This window comes from Grammomys surdaster, unplaced genomic scaffold, assembly GCF_004785775.1.
Source record: "Grammomys surdaster isolate TR1022 unplaced genomic scaffold, NIH_TR_1.0 126198, whole genome shotgun sequence".
Lineage (NCBI taxonomy): Eukaryota > Metazoa > Chordata > Mammalia > Rodentia > Muridae > Grammomys > Grammomys surdaster.
In genome coordinates, this window is record NW_021621003.1 from 6140397 (window position 1) to 6157176 (window position 16780).

At 41.6% G+C, this 16780-nt stretch overlaps 2 protein-coding genes across 6 annotated transcripts in view; one reads left to right on the top strand and one right to left on the bottom strand.

The window, feature by feature from the left end:
- Ecd (ecdysoneless cell cycle regulator) overlaps positions 1–9601 on the bottom strand; it is a 31016-nt gene extending 21415 nt beyond the window's left edge. Inside the window, exons 1-6 of one of the 3 annotated variants that reach the window (XM_028758607.1) lie at positions 9548–9576; positions 9322–9405; positions 8120–8341; positions 5081–5198; positions 670–757; positions 383–561 (exon numbers count right to left, since the gene is read on the bottom strand). In XM_028758607.1, the coding sequence (XP_028614440.1) occupies positions 383–561; positions 670–757; positions 5081–5198; positions 8120–8324 (590 nt within the window). In that variant the 5' untranslated portion in view covers positions 8325–8341; positions 9322–9405; positions 9548–9576. The other 2 variants (XM_028758608.1, XM_028758606.1) reach the window with 2 other exon arrangements.
- A 95-nt stretch (positions 9602–9696) lies between these two features.
- The window catches only part of Fam149b1 (family with sequence similarity 149 member B1), a 34848-nt gene continuing 27764 nt past the window's right edge, over positions 9697–16780 (top strand). For 2 of the 3 annotated variants that reach the window (XM_028758529.1, XM_028758531.1), the window contains exons 1-3: positions 9803–9923; positions 12728–12832; positions 14226–14355. In XM_028758529.1, coding sequence (XP_028614362.1) covers positions 9877–9923; positions 12728–12832; positions 14226–14355 — 282 coding nt within the window. In that variant the 5' untranslated portion in view covers positions 9803–9876. Of the gene's footprint in view, positions 9924–12727; positions 12833–14225; positions 14356–16780 lie in introns of all 3 variants that reach the window. The other variant, XM_028758530.1, reaches the window with a different exon arrangement.

Consider the following 16780-nt stretch of genomic DNA (forward strand, 5'->3'; position numbering starts at 1 on the left):
AGGCACAGTGACACTCCTGGAACCACAGCTCCTCAGGAGGCACAGTGACACTCCTGGGACCACAGCTCCTCAGGAGGCACAGTGACACTCCTGGGACCACAGCTCCTCAGGAGGTTGAGGAAAGAGTTAGCATGAGACCGGGCATCCAGCCTGGGCAACAGAGCAAGACCCTATGTCATTCAGTCAGTCAATAGACCAATCAATAGATCTGTTTTCTGATTTTAAATTCCATAAATTTAACTGTCAGTTTCATGAACAGTGAGGCCAATAATGTGCAGGTAAGCATTAACCTAGGTTGAAGGCACTCTATATGCAAATAAAAACCTGTGCTGCACTGAACCAAAACATTCCTCAGCTAAGGGTATCAGTGTCCCTCTCTTACCCACTAATGCGCCTGTCCACAGCAGCTTGTATAGATTCTGAAGCCAAAACAGCTTCTGAGTGTGCTGAGATTATACTCAAAGCTTGCTGGATTGTTGGTGGTGTCGTAGGTAACCAGGATAGCCTTTCCGATTTCCTTGGCACAGGAATAATGCACAGCTCACCATGATGAAAAAACACCTGCAAAATGGCAATCTTAGTTTCTTCATGAGCTCCAGGAAGCCTGGGGACACAGGAAATGACACAGCAGATTTCATCTCTGTATTCTCTAAGCCGGGGTAAACTTACCCTGTTGGCACTATTATCAGGATCCAACCACTTAGGGAGAAAGTCGGCCGCTTCTATTAACAAGAACTCACCATCATTGTCTTCAACCCTAGTGAAAGAGAAGATCTATTTTCATATTTACAGAGCACAAACAGCTTTAATCAAATACATTTTCCCTTCTTCTCAGAAAAATCTTAAGTGTGTACTATGTACAGATTGTCCAAAAAAAAAAAAAAAAGGCAAAATTTAACATACAGTCAAACAGGGCTGGTAAATGGCTCAGCAATTAAGAGCATTTTCTGCTCTGGCACAGGACCCAGGCTTGGTTCACAGCCCCTGTATCAGGCAGCTCACAAATGCCTGTAAATCCAGCTTCATGACATCTAGTGATCCGGCTCCCACCTGTACCTGCACTCACATGTATGTATATAACCTCTTCACACACACACACACACACACCTGAAAGCAATAAAAATAATACAGGAAAAGGACTAGAGAGATGGCTCAACAGTTAAGAGCACTGTTTTTCCAGAGGTCCTGAGTTCAATCCCAGCACTATAATGGGATCTGATGCCCTCTTCTGGTGTGTCTGAAGACAGCTACAGTATACTCATATAGATAAAATAACTCCTTTAAAAAAAATACAGGGAAAGCCTATATGAAACATAAGATTGTTAGGAGGTTAAGAGATACTAACAAGAGAAAATCAAAGAATTATGTTAGACAGAAATATGGAAATACATAGGTATTAAAAGGCTCCGGGGGGGGGGGAGGCTACTTATAAATGAAATTAGGAAGGCCTTCATGTACAAAGTGTTACCTAAATCTACAAAGATATTCTTTGCCTCATCTATTTTTAATTTTTGAGCAACAGTATCACATGGTTTTGGTTTTTTTTTTTGTATGTATTAAGTTAGAACAGGAAGCTGGAGAAATGGTCAGCTGGTAAAGGCACCTGCTGTGCAAGTACGGCAACCTGTAGTTGACTCCGGGAACCCACAAAAAGATGGAAGAGACTCCATAGTTATCCTGAGGATCCACGCTTGTACTGTGCACACAAGGTCTCCTTTCCCCCAAGATATCCTGTGCATGCATGCAAACACACCCAGCAATACTAGTATTAAAAAATTTAAACTGTTTTTATTTTATGTATATTTTGCCTGCAAGTACATGTGTGCATGATGTGTGTGCAGCGTCCACAGAGGCCAGAAGAAGGCGCTGGGTCCCTGAGAACTAGACTTACAGACAGTTGTGTTATTTGGGAGATGGCGACTCATAGGGAACAAGACTTAAAAAGCAATGCTACCATGAGAACTCGTGAGTGAGCATGCGCTATATTTCACAGACAAAATTTTTTAAAAAGTAAAAAAAGAAAAGTAAAGGTTTTGTAGAGCGGGGTAGCAAAATAGTTAGAACTTTCATTTAGAAAGATTAATCTGGCAGGAACATAAAGCAAGTGTTTCTGTCTTTGTTTAAAATTTAAACACAAAAAATATGGATGGTAATGCATATGTTAGTGGGCTCAATTTTGCCATTCCATGATGTCGATATATTTCAAAATACACACTGCATACGTAGAAAGTGTATATAATCTTTATCTGTCAATCAAAACCAAATGTAAAGTTTAGAGAATAAAAATAATCTGAAAACATTACAAAAACTACAGTCCTTGCTATTAGTAGGGTTAGGGAGAAATACAGCTCAATCCCAGGGGTTCCAACCAGCCTGAGCAACACAGCAAGATACCGTCTCAATAAAAAAAAATAAAAAAAAAAAGTAAATGTAGAGAATTATCTACTAGATCTACAATCTGAATGACTGAAGGGCCAGATGGCACAGCACTAGATATTTACTTCAAAATACTCTTCCTGGCTGGGCAGTGATGGTGCATGCCCTTAACCGCAGCACTTTCTGTGTAATGGAGTAGTCAGGACACAGGTGAAACGGGGGTGATGTAACTTGATGGTTGTTGAAGTTAGATGACGGGTACACATGGGTTCCTTTTTTTTTCTACTTTTATGTGTGTTTTACATTTCAACAACAACAACAAAAAAACATTTTCCAACTTCTTGCTCCCTTCTCTTTTGTTCTGCTGGAGAAAGGATTTGTGGGAACAGTATCCAATTTGATGGGGTGAAAAGGAAAGTCAGTGTCAAAAAGGATGTGTGCGGTGCCCTCTGCTGACACTGGTGGGTAATTACAGAGAGCTATCTATAGCATGGTACATGTTTTGCTTCCCATATTGATCTCTCTTAAATTTCTGTGTATGACTTCTCAAAAATTGTATCATTGGCCAGGTGTACATGCCTTTAATGCCAGCACTTGGAAGGCAGAGGCAGGCGGTTTCTGAGTTTGAGGCCAGCCTGGTTTATAAAGCAAGAATAGCCAGTGCTATTACACAGAGAAACCCTATCTCGAAAAAGCGAAAAATAAAAAAAATTTAAAAAATTAAAAAAAGAGGAAGAGGAGAAAGAGGAAAGAGGAAGAAAAAGAAGAAGGAAAGGAAGGAGAATGAGAAGGAGGAAGAGGAGGAGGAGAAGAAGAAGAAAAAATCATTAGTTAATAAGAAAGAAAATATTGCAGAAGTCTGTGAAACACGTATTACTGAGATTACATTATTACACTGTCAGGCCAAGTGTGCATATCACATGTTCTGGCTATACATGACATACTCAGGGTAAGAATATTGTACACAAAGATTCTTGATTATTTTTTAATCCTTATAATCCAATAACTCAGAACAGAGTGAATATACAGAAAAGATTAAAAATGAAGATCTGGATGTGGTGAAAGTGGAACCAGAAGAGAAAAATGAGAAGGCATGGTTTTCAGGGAGGCTGAGAAGAGGTGAAGCTTCAGGCTGAAGTGAGCTGAGTCTTGTAAGAAACGTATTACAATGGAAACCACCGGAGCCATTAATGGATGAGCTTTCCTGCCAACTAGTGGAGCTGGCTGATATAAATAATCCTTAAGTATCTGTGATGGGTAAATAGAGTAACTATGTGTCCTTAAAAATGTGTCCATACTGCTGACATTTAGGAGACTCTGTGTGTGTGTGTGTGTCTGTGTGTGTGTGTGTGCCGATATTTAGGAGACTCTGTGTGTGTGTGTGTGTGTGTGTGCCGATATTTAGGAGACTGTGTGTGTGTGTGTGTGTCAGAGTCCTGGCTGGCCTGGAACTTAATATGTAGACCAGACTAGCCTTGAACTCATAGAGATCCAACTACCTTTGCCCACTAAGTGCTGGTATTAAAGGTGTACACTACCAAGTTAGAATTTTTTTTCATACACATTAAAAGTTCACGAGAATTGTGGACTGGAGGCAGGTAGGAATGGGAGCAGGGGGGATCAGGTGGGTGGGGGTGGAGGGACAATTGGAATTGAGGAGCATCTCAGGGGTGAGGTAGAAACCCAGTGCACTAGAATCTGCCTGGAATTTACAAGGGTGACCCTAGTGAAGACTCCTCATAGTTGGAGATATGGAGCCATCTTCTGTAACCAGGCAAGGCTTCCAGTGGAGGAACCGCGACATCAACTCAGCCACAGAACCTTCAATGTACAGTCTGTTCTGCCTACAAGATGTGCTGAGGTAAACGTAGTGCAGAACTTGTAGAAGCAGTCAACCAATGACTGGTCCAACCTGAGACCTACTCCACAAGAGTAGCCCACACCTGACATTGCCTGTAGGGCCAGGAATCAGAGGCTAGATAGCCCAGAGATCTAGGATAGAGGCAAATATGACTAGCCATAAAAAAAGGGGCAGGGGCAATGAAATGATTCCTAGTGATAATCTGCTATACTCATAGACTATAACCTAGCCTAATCATCATCAGAGAGGCTTCACCCAGCAACTGATAGGAGCAGATGCACAGACCTACCGCCAAATATCAGGGGAAGCTTGGAGGAGGGAGGATTGTAGGAACCAGAGGAGTTGAGGACACCCCAAGAAAACCCACAGAATCAACTAACCAGGACTCATAGGGGCTCACAGAGACTGAACCAACAACCAGGGAGCCTTGTATAGGTTTGACCTGAGTCCTCTGTGTATATGTTATGGTTGTGTAGCTTGGTATTCTTGTGAGACTCCTAACAGTGGGAAGGGTGCAAGGAGGCTGTCTCTGACTTCTTCACCTGCTCTTAGGACCCTTTTCCTCCTGCTGGGTTGCCTCATCCAGCCTTGATATGAGGGGAGGTGCCTAGTCTTACTGTAACTTGTGCTATGTTGAAGTGTTTGGGGAACTGAACTCTCCAGTATCCTTCTTAAGAAAACAAAGTCACAAGAGAATAGAAAGGAAACAGTCAGCTTTTCAGTCTGCCCCAAACTGAATAATTTCTACCAGAGCTCAGACAAAAATTACTAAAAGAACACAAATACAATCACTTAGGCTTTAAATTGAGAACTCCTTTAGAATAATTAAAATAATGACAATACCTTGCCACTAACTCTGGAAATTCCTTTGTAATCTGCTTTATTACATAAACAATAAACCATTCATCCTCAATGTTATCTCCAAACTTTGTCATGCCATATATATGAGCAGGAACACCTCCTATAAACAAGAGAGAAGTGATCGTAAGCCAGGCAAGTATGCCCCTGTGAGGGAAAACATATGTAAACATTCATTAATAGCCACGGACTAAGTTCTCAGAATTATTCTGGGAGCTGGGATTGCAATTCTGAGCAAGGCATGGAATGTGTATTTCTGAGGAGTTTGGGTCTAAAACAAGGAACAGATAAGCAAACCATCTTTAAAAGCATACAAGGTTGTGTGAGCATACAAGAGGCTCCTGCTTCATTCTGTACAGTAGTGATGGCTGAAGAATGACCAGAGCTGGACTCTCGAGAGAGAGAAGAGCATGGCCAGAGGCACGGAGTTACAGTAGATAAGGAACGATCATGGGATATAAGGATTCTGTTTTGGAGATGCAAAACATCTCAAACAAGTGCAACATCCCTAAGTATACAGAAGTTAAACATCACACTCTTACATAACCAAGAGTCAAAAAGGAAATCACAAGCAAAGTGAAAAACTATCTTGGAAAAAATGAAAATGAAAGCACTATGTATGAAAATTCATAAACTTTAGCAAAAATCATGAAAGTAACAGTTTACAGTTATGTACAATCTCAAACCAGCACTCCAACTTTAGGAAAGAAGAAAAACATCAAACAAAGCATAAGTCTAGCAGAAGAAACATTATACTCTTTCTATAGAGTATAAAAGATTACAAGGGAATCTATGAATGTCTTATTCCAAGAAACTGGGAAAACTGTAAGAAATAAATCCTGAATTAAGGTCTTGATGCAATCATGAAGAAGTAGAAAGTATTATCAGACCTATAAGTACAGAGGATATCAAATCAGTAATAAAAAGCCTCTAACAGCTGAGCACAGTGGCACACACTTGTAGTCTTAGCACTGGGGAGGTTGAAGCAGGAGAATCATGAGTTTGAGTGCAGGCTGAGTTACAGCACAGCCAAGTGATCTGTCTGAAACCATAAGCTAAAAGAAGTCCTCTTCAGTTGATTTTTCTCAGGTAATTTTTATCATGACACTGAAAAACTGTCTAACCAAATTCAGCATTGAAAGAGGCTATAATACCACAATGGAGTGGGATTTATTCCCACACTACAAGATGGTTCAACATACAAAAGTCAATCAATGTCTCAGTGGTTAAGAGTACTGGCTGCTCTCCCAGAGGACCTGGGTACAATTCCCAGCACCCACATGGTGGCTCATAGCCATTGGTGACTCCAGTTCCAGGGGATCCGAGGATCTGAGACATAGTGTCTCTGAGGGCACTATGTGAACGTAGTGCACAGACATACATATGGGCAAACACCCATGCACATAAAATAAACAAAAATTTAAGAAATGTAATGTACCACATGAAGGTCAAACAAATGCACCATGGGGTCTACCACAGCAACCACAGCAAAAACCAAACCAAACAAACAGAAAACCAAAAGATGTGAAATGAACAGCTGCTCAAACCAAAAGATGTGAGATGAACAGCTGCTCAACTCTGCAGCTCTCGACAAATCCCTCTTATCTCTCCAGTTAGAGGAGCTCAGAGTAGAGCATGATTTTCATTTACATTACATATCAGACTTCAACTGAAATCCCCCCCCAACCCCCTACCTTCCCACAGTCACAGGAAAACAAAGCCAGGAAGTGGCACAGTCCAGTCTTTGTTCTACAAAGATATCTGCCAATGGTGTGAGGAGCTCAAGAGACTGGAGCTAGAGAGGGAAGTTAGGAAGCTGTAGTTCTCCAGATGAAAGAATAAAGAGTATCCACAGACCTGTGTGGAAAGGGAGATTCTGGAAGTGCTCACACTAGGCCTTCCTGCTCAGTTCCTCACTGCACAGAGCAAAGCAAGGACTATACATTTGAAATACTGAGCCACCATGTGGTTGCCGGGAATTGAACTCAGGACCTCTGGCAAAGCAGTTAGTGCTCTTAACCACTGAGCCATCTCTCTAGCCCTTGAAATATTAATTAGCTTGGGTAACAGTCAGCAATGACATTACACAGTGAAAGAATACAGGGAAAGCATGGTTTTCTAAAAGATAATAGGTTGCTTTTGTTTTATAACTGGCTCTCACTCTTTGACCCAGGCTGGCCTCAAACTGGTGAGTCTCCTGCCTTAGCCCCAGAGTGCTAAGATCACAGGTGTGTGCCACCATATCTGTCTAGCGGGCTTGTTTTAATTTGCTCATCTCCATGTCAGTAAACATTGCCTGTATTCTAGAAAACAAAGTTAGAGTTGGGGAAATAGCTCAGTGGCAGACCAGTTGCTTATGTACAAGGCCCCAGGTTCAATGCCCATTGCTGGAAAAAGTTCAGTAAAAGTAATAGCAAAGGAGAAACTGAGCAGTTGCTAGCCAAATATAACACATTAGCACTGAAGTATGAACAGGAATGGCAGGACCAAAAGATACCAGGCTCCTGATCCTAAATAGACCCCACATAAGTCATTGAGCAGCGCTCATTCATTTTTATACAGTTAGAAGAAATAGAACAGATTACTGTATTTTGCTCGAATTGGCCATAAGCACTGGTGACAACAGTAAAGGACACTGGAAATGCTTCTGGGAGGGAACTGACAGTAACAAAACCCATTTAGTTGTCTTTATCAGCCAGACAAAGTCACACTTTGATTCTCAGAAAAACAACTACACGAAACAAAGCAGCCTACCAAAGGCATCATCAAGAAAAGCACTTCGTAGTAAAACAGAACTGTGACTAAGATACAGGTAAGCCTGGATCTATGTATGCAGCACCAGCGCTCACACTAAGGCATAGTAAGTAAGTTCAGAACAACAGCCACAGTCCCCGTACTCTTAACCATAAGAATATTTTATATAGTTAAAGTTAGGGGATTAGATGTATGGGCAAACATCACTTATTTTTAAAATTGTAGGAGCAAGTCTCTCTCAGACAACACTGAATGGAAGGATTACTTTACCTTTTGCAGGCTTATATTTGAGATTGAAAGGCTGATTCTGCCAGATATAAGGGACCAGTATGGGTGCAAACTGGGTCATTATTCGTTCAATGTACTTCTGAAGGATCTCTCTGTGCTCTTCTGTGTCTTTGGCTTTCTCTGGTATCAGGAACAGATGGTACTCCACAGCATCCTCTACCATGGCGAGCTTGCCATTGCCCTCCATTCTTCTCTGGAAATGACCTTCCAAGTTCCAGTGACATAAACCACATAAAAGGAGAAATAGTAGCATTCTCAAACTTCTTCTAGGTGACTACAATATTTCCCCAAAATTTGATACGCACCTACCATCATCATGGTTCAGGCCTTTACCAGACTCTAGATGCATTAGCCTCTGAATGACATTTATACTTAAAACTATGTTCCTTAAATTTAAATTATGTGAAATGGACACTTTGATATTATGGAGTGAATGAAAATCCATAACTCACTTCCCAAACCAAGTAAGTATGTAAGGATAAAAATTAAAAATATTTAGGTGCAGTGGGTATGCCTATGGTCTCAGCTGAGAGACTGAAGCAAAAGGACCTGTGTCCAGGGTTTGAGGCTAGCCTAGGCATTTTAGCAAGACCTTTTCTCACAAACAAATAAATGCTTGCCCTTAAATCAGTAGCAGCATGTGTAACACAGTTTGAAAACATTACATTACTATCCATTATTTTCTCTCAAAACTTCCAACTGTGCTTCAATTAGTTGCATATTTTGGGCACTTTACTTTCTTGAACTTTCTAATTAATCGTGAAATGAAAGTGTTACTCGGCCATCTCTAAAACACCTCCTTACTTTAAAATTATGTTATTTGGTGCGTTAAAAAGCAATGTCCCTTGCTCTACAGGACTTCTATAGAAGAATTAAAACTGCAAACATTTGTGTGTTAGAGTTTCGTCCCAAAATAATTCCCCATGGTTCTGGATGCCCACCTAATGCAGCAATTTAATTCTTAAGCTTACTTTGGCTTTGCAATGAACCAATAAGGAACCTGCGTCTTCTATGCAACTACCCACTCACCACCGTAAATTAGAATCATGCTGCGCTGCCTCTTAACCCGGAGGATCAAGTAAAAATAACCACCCTCCCCCTAAATCCAAGCAGGACTCTTTATGTAGAATTTACAGAGTCAGAATTGGACTTGAGATCATGCGGGTTAATGACAAATGACAAACCTGAGAACACAGAAGAAGCGACTGAGGAGCACTATCCTGGCGCAGTCTAGTGCTCTTTCACCAAACTAGACTCTCTTCTTCCACCTGACAAAAGTAAAGCGATTCCTTTTACTAGCTCTCTCGAGCGTCTCTGCTCTGGCACCTTTCCTTGGCCGCCTCTTCCACTAGGACACTTGGTTAGAAGCTACCGCCAACCGCCCAATCCCGGCCCATGCTGGGTCCTCACGTTCGCTTGGGCCCTGACCCACGCCTGAAAACCTAGAAGTCATGAGTGTCCGGAACCTTGGGGTAGTCAATAATGTGCATCGGAGCCAATTTCGGAACGGTGCCGTGTTCCTTCGTCACTTCCGCTAATGAGAGGAAGGAGGCAGATCGGAAGACTATAGAGTGGGAACTCTGGGAGGTGGCGGTCCGGAATCTAAGCGACGGGGCGAGACGGGGCGAGACGGGGCCGGTAGGTGGCAGGAGGGGGCCGGGCCTGAGCCAGCGGGAGGGCCAGGCCCCGAGGCCCCCGCCCTGGCTTGCCCGCCCTGGACACGGAGGAGAAAACGGAGGATGATCTCCAGATACACTCGGAAGGCCGTGCCACAGAGCGTGGAGCTGTGAGTGGATTGCTCTGCTCGCCCAGCCTGGGCCGCAGGAGCTCAAGGGACCCTCTTTCACCCGTCCTCTCCTTTCCGGTCCCAGGCTTAGGGAGGGAAAATATCCCGAATTCTCACCTCCCAGCCATGGCGGAAGCTGCCTTTTGCCCTTGGGTCACCAGCTGAGAGTGTATCATCTATGGTATCCTAAGCCTGCCTTTTGGGCTATTACTACCTGAATTGAGGGAGTGGGTCTTAAGAAGCATTTATAGTTCCCACAGTGCTTTTGACCCCACTGAAGATAATAGCTGAATGCTACAATAAAGTTGAACGTATCTAGTTCAAAACACCATGCAGAGATGTTTGCTTGAATGCAATAGCAAAGTCAGATTTCGACAAACTTTGCACATCTTACCAATAAAGATCACAGATCTAAAGATCTAGAAGGGAGTGCAGCTCAGAAGTACAAACCACGTGTCAATCCGATTCTAAAGCCTGTTGTCAAGCTTATACACATTGCTGACACACCTCCTGCAAATAATGATCAGTTTTGCTTTTTAGATTAAAAAGCAAGCACTTGTAGTTTAAAGACCTGCTTTGTACCGTTAGCAAAGTGTAACTTGGCGCCTTACATTTACTGGTACGTTGCAATTTCAAAAGAACCTTCAGTTTCTTGATCCTTTCACCAGCTCTGAAAGATGGCTATAACTAGCTTCTACTTCTCAGATAAAATTAAAAAGTTTCCACATCTGAAGCCAATAAAGCCTAAACTTTTAAAAATCCAAGTCCCATTGTTCCTCCTCATTGAACTAAGCAATTTCAACAGCCATACACTTATTGTGCATGCCAATAACGTTCATTTAAAGTCACACCTGAGACTTTTAGATGGACACTTTTCTTGCCGTGTAGCTTTTAGGGAGATTATTAGATCTGGGCCTTGCTGTCTATGTATACAAATGAGATCTGAAGTATACCTAAGATGATGGCATAGGGCTGCATGTAGTAGGCCCTCAGTACATGATAACACTACTTTCCTCTTCCCGCCTTTACTTGGTAAAAGAGCCATATAAAGAAAAGAGCCTCTCCTCAATTTTCAGAAGCATGTTATCTGTTAAGGAATATGTTATTTACACAACAGCAAGTCAGATCATCAGCTCTTTAGGGAATACAAGTAAGAAACAGCCATTTCCTCAAAGTGAGAAAAAAAATCTGCTTTTAATTTTTAAAATTCCATTTAGTGTGTGCATGCACATGTGCATGTACATGCACTATAGCACATCTTTGGAGGTTAGAAGACGGCTTACAAGAGTCACTCCTTCCACTGTGTGAGTCTTGTGGATTGAACTCAGGTCCTGAGGCATGGTGGCAAGTACCTTTATTTACTGGGCCATCTCGTTAGCCCTGGATTTGCTTTTATAATTATTTCTAACCAGATATATTAAAAATATATTTTGTATGAAGAAGCATTTTCTGAGCTGGAATTACTGAGCCTGTGTAGTTATACTACTTGTTCTTAATGCTATTTTTTTTTAAAGTTCCTAAAAATAACCTTGCCAAAAGGGAATCATAGTAGAGTGAACAGTGAGGATTAAATGCATAGAAATGAGTGGCAGTGAATTTAAATGAATTTTTAATGTTAATGATACAGCGTCCATCCATTTTGAAGCAGTAGCATTTTCTAACAATTTCTTGTTATAGATGTTAAAAAGAGTTTAGCAAAATTGATTTTCTCTATGTATAGCCTCCCATCCCCTTTTTTGGTGCTGAAACTTGAACTTCGTGCCTCAGATATGCTAGGAAGTGCTACTGCTCAGCTACATTTCCAGCCTTCACTTTCATTTAAAATTGTTACTTAAACATATAAGCAAGGTGTGATATTCGTGTGTGCGTGACCATCTGAAAATGTAAAACATTCATAATTTTTAAATTATCTATCTCTTAGGCACGACTCCTCTGGGATCCATTTTCTGCTGGGCTTGTCTGCTTGGGATAAACTATACACCAGTTATTATATCTTCCAGACATAATTATCTAGCGTAGGCATCATTTCCCCACAAAATTCTCTAATCAGATACGTATATTCAGGAGACATTGTAGGCTAAACAGAGTCTTACAAGTTTCTTTATAGGGAGTCTGCCCAGGCCACATCATGAATCCCTAGCGCATGTATTTCACTTGAAGCACAGGAGTAAATAACTGCTCATGGTAATGTGATCAGTAAGTGCTGGAGTCAGTGTTAAATCTAAGGGGTCTGGTGCCAGGGCGTCTCACTAGAGATGGACACGCTGGGATCTTAGTGAATTGTACTGTATTTGTTTGTAAAGTTGAGAATGTACACTTCAATTTTTTTTTCTCTTTCTACTGGTAGACATGGTTTAAAAGTATATGGGGCTAAAAAGGTCGCTCAAAAGTTACTATTCTTGCAGAGGACTGAGTTTAGTCCCAATAGCCATATCAGGAGCTCACAGTTGCCTGTAACTCAAGGCCCAGATCTGACACCCTTTGTGCATGTGGTACATACAAGCTCACACAGGCTTAGACACTTACACATAATTTTTTAAATTGTTTTTAAGTATTTTCACTAGAGGCTGACGAGATGGTCAGCATGTAAAAGTCCTTGCCACCAAGGCTGACAACCAGGTTCAGTTCCAAGACTCACAAGGTGGAAGGAGAGAACCAACTCTGACTGGCTCGTCCCAGTCTTCACATGCATACCATGGCATGCATGTACACGGAGAATAGTAAGAATAATCAATACTGTAAGCGTGACCTCTTTACCACAAATGTAAAATATAAAGAAAAGACTGTTTTTTTATCTTTCGCAGGAAAGGACTAACAAAGCACGCTCTTAACCACCATCCCCTTCCAGAGCAGCTGGATGACATTTCCTCTACCAACGACAGCCATGAGAAAGATACAAGTTCTCAAAGGTACTAGCACAAAGCATACTTGCTTGCTCATTGCACTTGCTAATGGAAAAGGTTTTGTTCATTGGGACCATGCCTGTGCTAGTGAGACAAAACAAGAAATCTTATCTCTATGAGAGCCTGAGGCCTGAGGCAGGAGGCTTGCTGGAGGTCGGACTTGTAAAGCCCACCCCCCTATCCCCCCCTTCGTGTGTGTGCGTGTGTGTGTGTGTGTGTGTGTGTGTGTGTGTGAGAGAGAGAGAGAGAGAGAGCGCTTGTACAGACACCTGCAGATGCCCAGAGAGGCTGGAGCTGTGTGTGTGAGCTGCCCAGCATGGGTGCTGAGAACTGAACTTGGGCCCTCTAGTAACGAAGTACATGCTCTAACTTTAGAGACAGCCCTCCAGCCCACCAAAAGTAATATGTAATTGTTAAATAGTTAACTTAAGGGCTGGAGAAATGGCTCAGCAGTTAAGAACACCGGTTTCTCTTCCAGAGGTCCTGAGTTCAATTCCCAGCAATCACATGGTGGCTCATAACCATCTGTAATGGGATCTGATGCTGTCTTCTGGTGTGTCAAAGACAGCCACAGTGTACTCATATACATGAAATAAATAAATCTTTTTTTTAAAAAAAAGTAGTTAAATTTTAAAAAATGGATCGGATATGTGGTCTTAATTCCATTCCTGACACTTATTAGTTGAGTCGCATTGGGCAAGTGAGATGATGGAAAATGAAATAGAGAAACAACAAGCAGAAGTTGATTCTTTGGAAGCTAGTCAGGAAAAGTGACAAATCTTTAGTTGGTTTAATCAAGAAAAAAAAGGACACTATTAACAATAAATCAGATGAAGTATGTAAAACTTCACGCAGCACTTATCATATAGTGAGTACCGAGTAAATAACAATTCCAGTTACTAAGAAAGGGAGTTAAGAGAGTTCTGAGGAACAGCATGCTGTCATAGGAAAAACTGTAAAGTCAAAATCTAGTGTCAAACCTGGAAATAAAACTCGGGTCCCTTGACTTTTAAAGAGAGTTAATGAGACCTGCACTGGCAGCATTGGCATTTTACAGTGGCAGGGGTTAAATGAAATGGGTGTCGGTGAATGTCCTTGAGGAGCCTCAGGCCCTGAACAAGTTCAGACATTCTGTTAGATTGCTGAAACATCTCTAGTGGGACAGAGTGCACTGTACAGGTGAGTACTAAGTCCAGACAAACTGACAGGCATTATTCAGCCCAGCTGCCATTCATACTATTTATGATTCATACAGATTATGGTTCTTACAGAGTACTTGAATTCCAAGTTTATTTTTGCCTCTACTGATACATTGTATACATGCTTACCACCTGATAAGTTGCTGAGGAAACATAAGAATTTTCTTTTTTCCTCCCCTTCTCTCAAATTATCCATTTAGTGAATCTGACATCACCCAAGAATCACCTATTACATCAACTGACACTGGGAATTCGCGTTCTGCTTTTCCAAGCTATGCAGGCACAGGGATCTCAACAGAAGGCAGCTCCGACTTCTCCTGGGGATATGGTGTGAGTTGTCTGCTAATCATTCTGCTGCATTTCTAGGAACTGAGGAATCATCATTCATCATTCCTTCACTCTGCTCTGTGTGTGTGTGTGTGTGTGTGTGTGTGTGTGTGTGTGTGTGTGTGGTGTAGAAGTATGTTTGCCTTGTAAACAAGTATGGAGATCAGAGGTCAACATTAGGTATTTTCCTTGATCACTTTTCACCGTATTTGTTTATTGTTTTTTGAGACAAGGTATTTTTGTGTAACTCCAGTTATCCTGGAACTCAACTGTGTAGACCAGACTGGCCTCAAACTCACAGAGATCCACATGTCTCTGCCTCCCCAGTGCTGGGATTAAAGGCATGCACCTCCAGATACTTTATTCAGCATCAATGTTTTGAGACAAGGTTCCACTAGGTAGCATCTTGGAACTTGTTATGTAGACCAGACTGGCCTCAATCTCATAAAGACCTGCCTGTCTCTTGCTCCGAAGTGCTAAAATTAAAAGCATGTGCCACTATGCATGGCTTATTTTTTTTTCAATTTCATTTTAAAAAAATTGTGCGTGCATGCATATTATATGTGTGTGGGTGCTGGTACGATGGTCCATATGTGGAAGTCATAGGACGACTTTGTAAATTTATTTCTCTAGTTCCATCTTTACACTTACGTAGGTTCTGGGGATCGGACTCAGGTGTAAGGCTTGCAGGTTAACATCTCAATCCACTGTCCAGCTCCTACCACACTGATTTTAAACAATACAGTTAGCCGCTCTCTACAGAGAGACCTGAATGTTTACATCTAGTGTTAACTACCGTTAGTCACTCTCCAGTCGTTTTTCATGTATGCATGTTTTCCTTAATCACATGTGTATGTACTAGTTGATAGTCGCCTTCTGTCATTTACCCCTGTTAATGTTGATGTTTATTACTGCTTCCACATCCGTCAACTATAGTAGTATATAGAACAGTTCTTGGTGTTAACATACTGTAGTGAGAGCATTCCAATATTTAATATTTGGGTTTTCAGGTTTTATTAGTTTCTTCAAGGAATATTTTGAGCAAATCTGTCCGTTGCTGTTGTTACTTTAGGATTATGGGTGAGACTTACATAGTTCAGTAGTCTAGTGAGGAGACAAAATGCTCTAGCATGGTGCTGAAACAGGTTGTAACAAGGAGTATTTATTTGAGACTAGAGTGTATAGTAGGCTGAGACTTAGGACTGAAGAGATGATATTGTGAAGAAAAAGAAATGGACTTTCAGACAGATAAATATCTGGGGGTTGGGGTAGGGGTGCTGGCAAAATGGCTCAGTGGTTAAATATCATTGGGACCAGAGTTTAGATCCCAGTATCCATATAACAAGCTGGGTGCCTCCTGCCCCTCAGTGCCTGTAATCTCAGCTCTAGTGGAGTGAAGACAGGAAGATTGCTAAGACTTGCTGGCTTCCAGCCTAGCTGAGACTCAAGCCCCAGACTCAGGAAGAGACCCTGCCTCAAGCACACAGGCACAGAGTGATGGAGAGAAAGTATAATGGCCTAGGCCCTTCTGGCCTCACACAGACATGCATACCCTTAAAATAGAAGAGTTGTAAGAGGAGAAGAAACTTGTGTTTCATAGGTAAACATTATTGGAACTGAAGAGAAGGTGAGTGGGTAGACAAGGTCTGAGATGGAGAATCAGGGAGGAAGTACAAATGATATGGAGCAGGTGAGCAGGACTGCATCTGTGGAACCTCAGAGGTGGGGGTGGGCATCAAACTATTCCTGGTGAATTAATCTGATTAGTCAGGAGGATTCAGTGACCTGGCTGCACAGTCCCATCACCTCCGTGTTGTGATCAATCTTCTTAGGTTTTAAGTGTTATGTACATGTTTCCTATCCCTTCCATTCCTTTCAGCATTAGTGTACAGTGAACACTAAAATGTACAGTTAGTGTACATTTTTTGATTACTTTAAAAATGTTTTTCTGTAAGTTGTCCTTAACAAAAAAGAAAGAACATCTGAAAATTCCTTGAGATATGAAAGCTTCCTAACTTAGCTTTCCTTTTATATAAACACAGTATCTCAAATGAACTCTTTAAAACAAAACAAAATATGATTGCTTTTATTTTTATTTTGCAGTAGTGAAGATTGAAATATTCCCTCCCCTCATATGTGTACGTATCAGAGCCTGTGCCTGTGTGTGTGTGTGTGTGTGTGTGTGTGTGTGTGTGTGTGTGTATCTGTCCGTATGTGTGTGTGTGTGTGTATTGGGGGCACAATGCTATGGTATGAATGTAGAGTTCAGAAAACAACTTATGGAGGGCTGGAAAGATGGCTCAGCAATTAAGAGCACTGGCTCCTCTTCAGAGAACCCAGTTACAGTTCCCACATGGCAGCTCACAGCTGTCTGTAACACTAGTTCCAGAGGATCTGCCACTCTTGTATGCAAGCAAAACACCACATA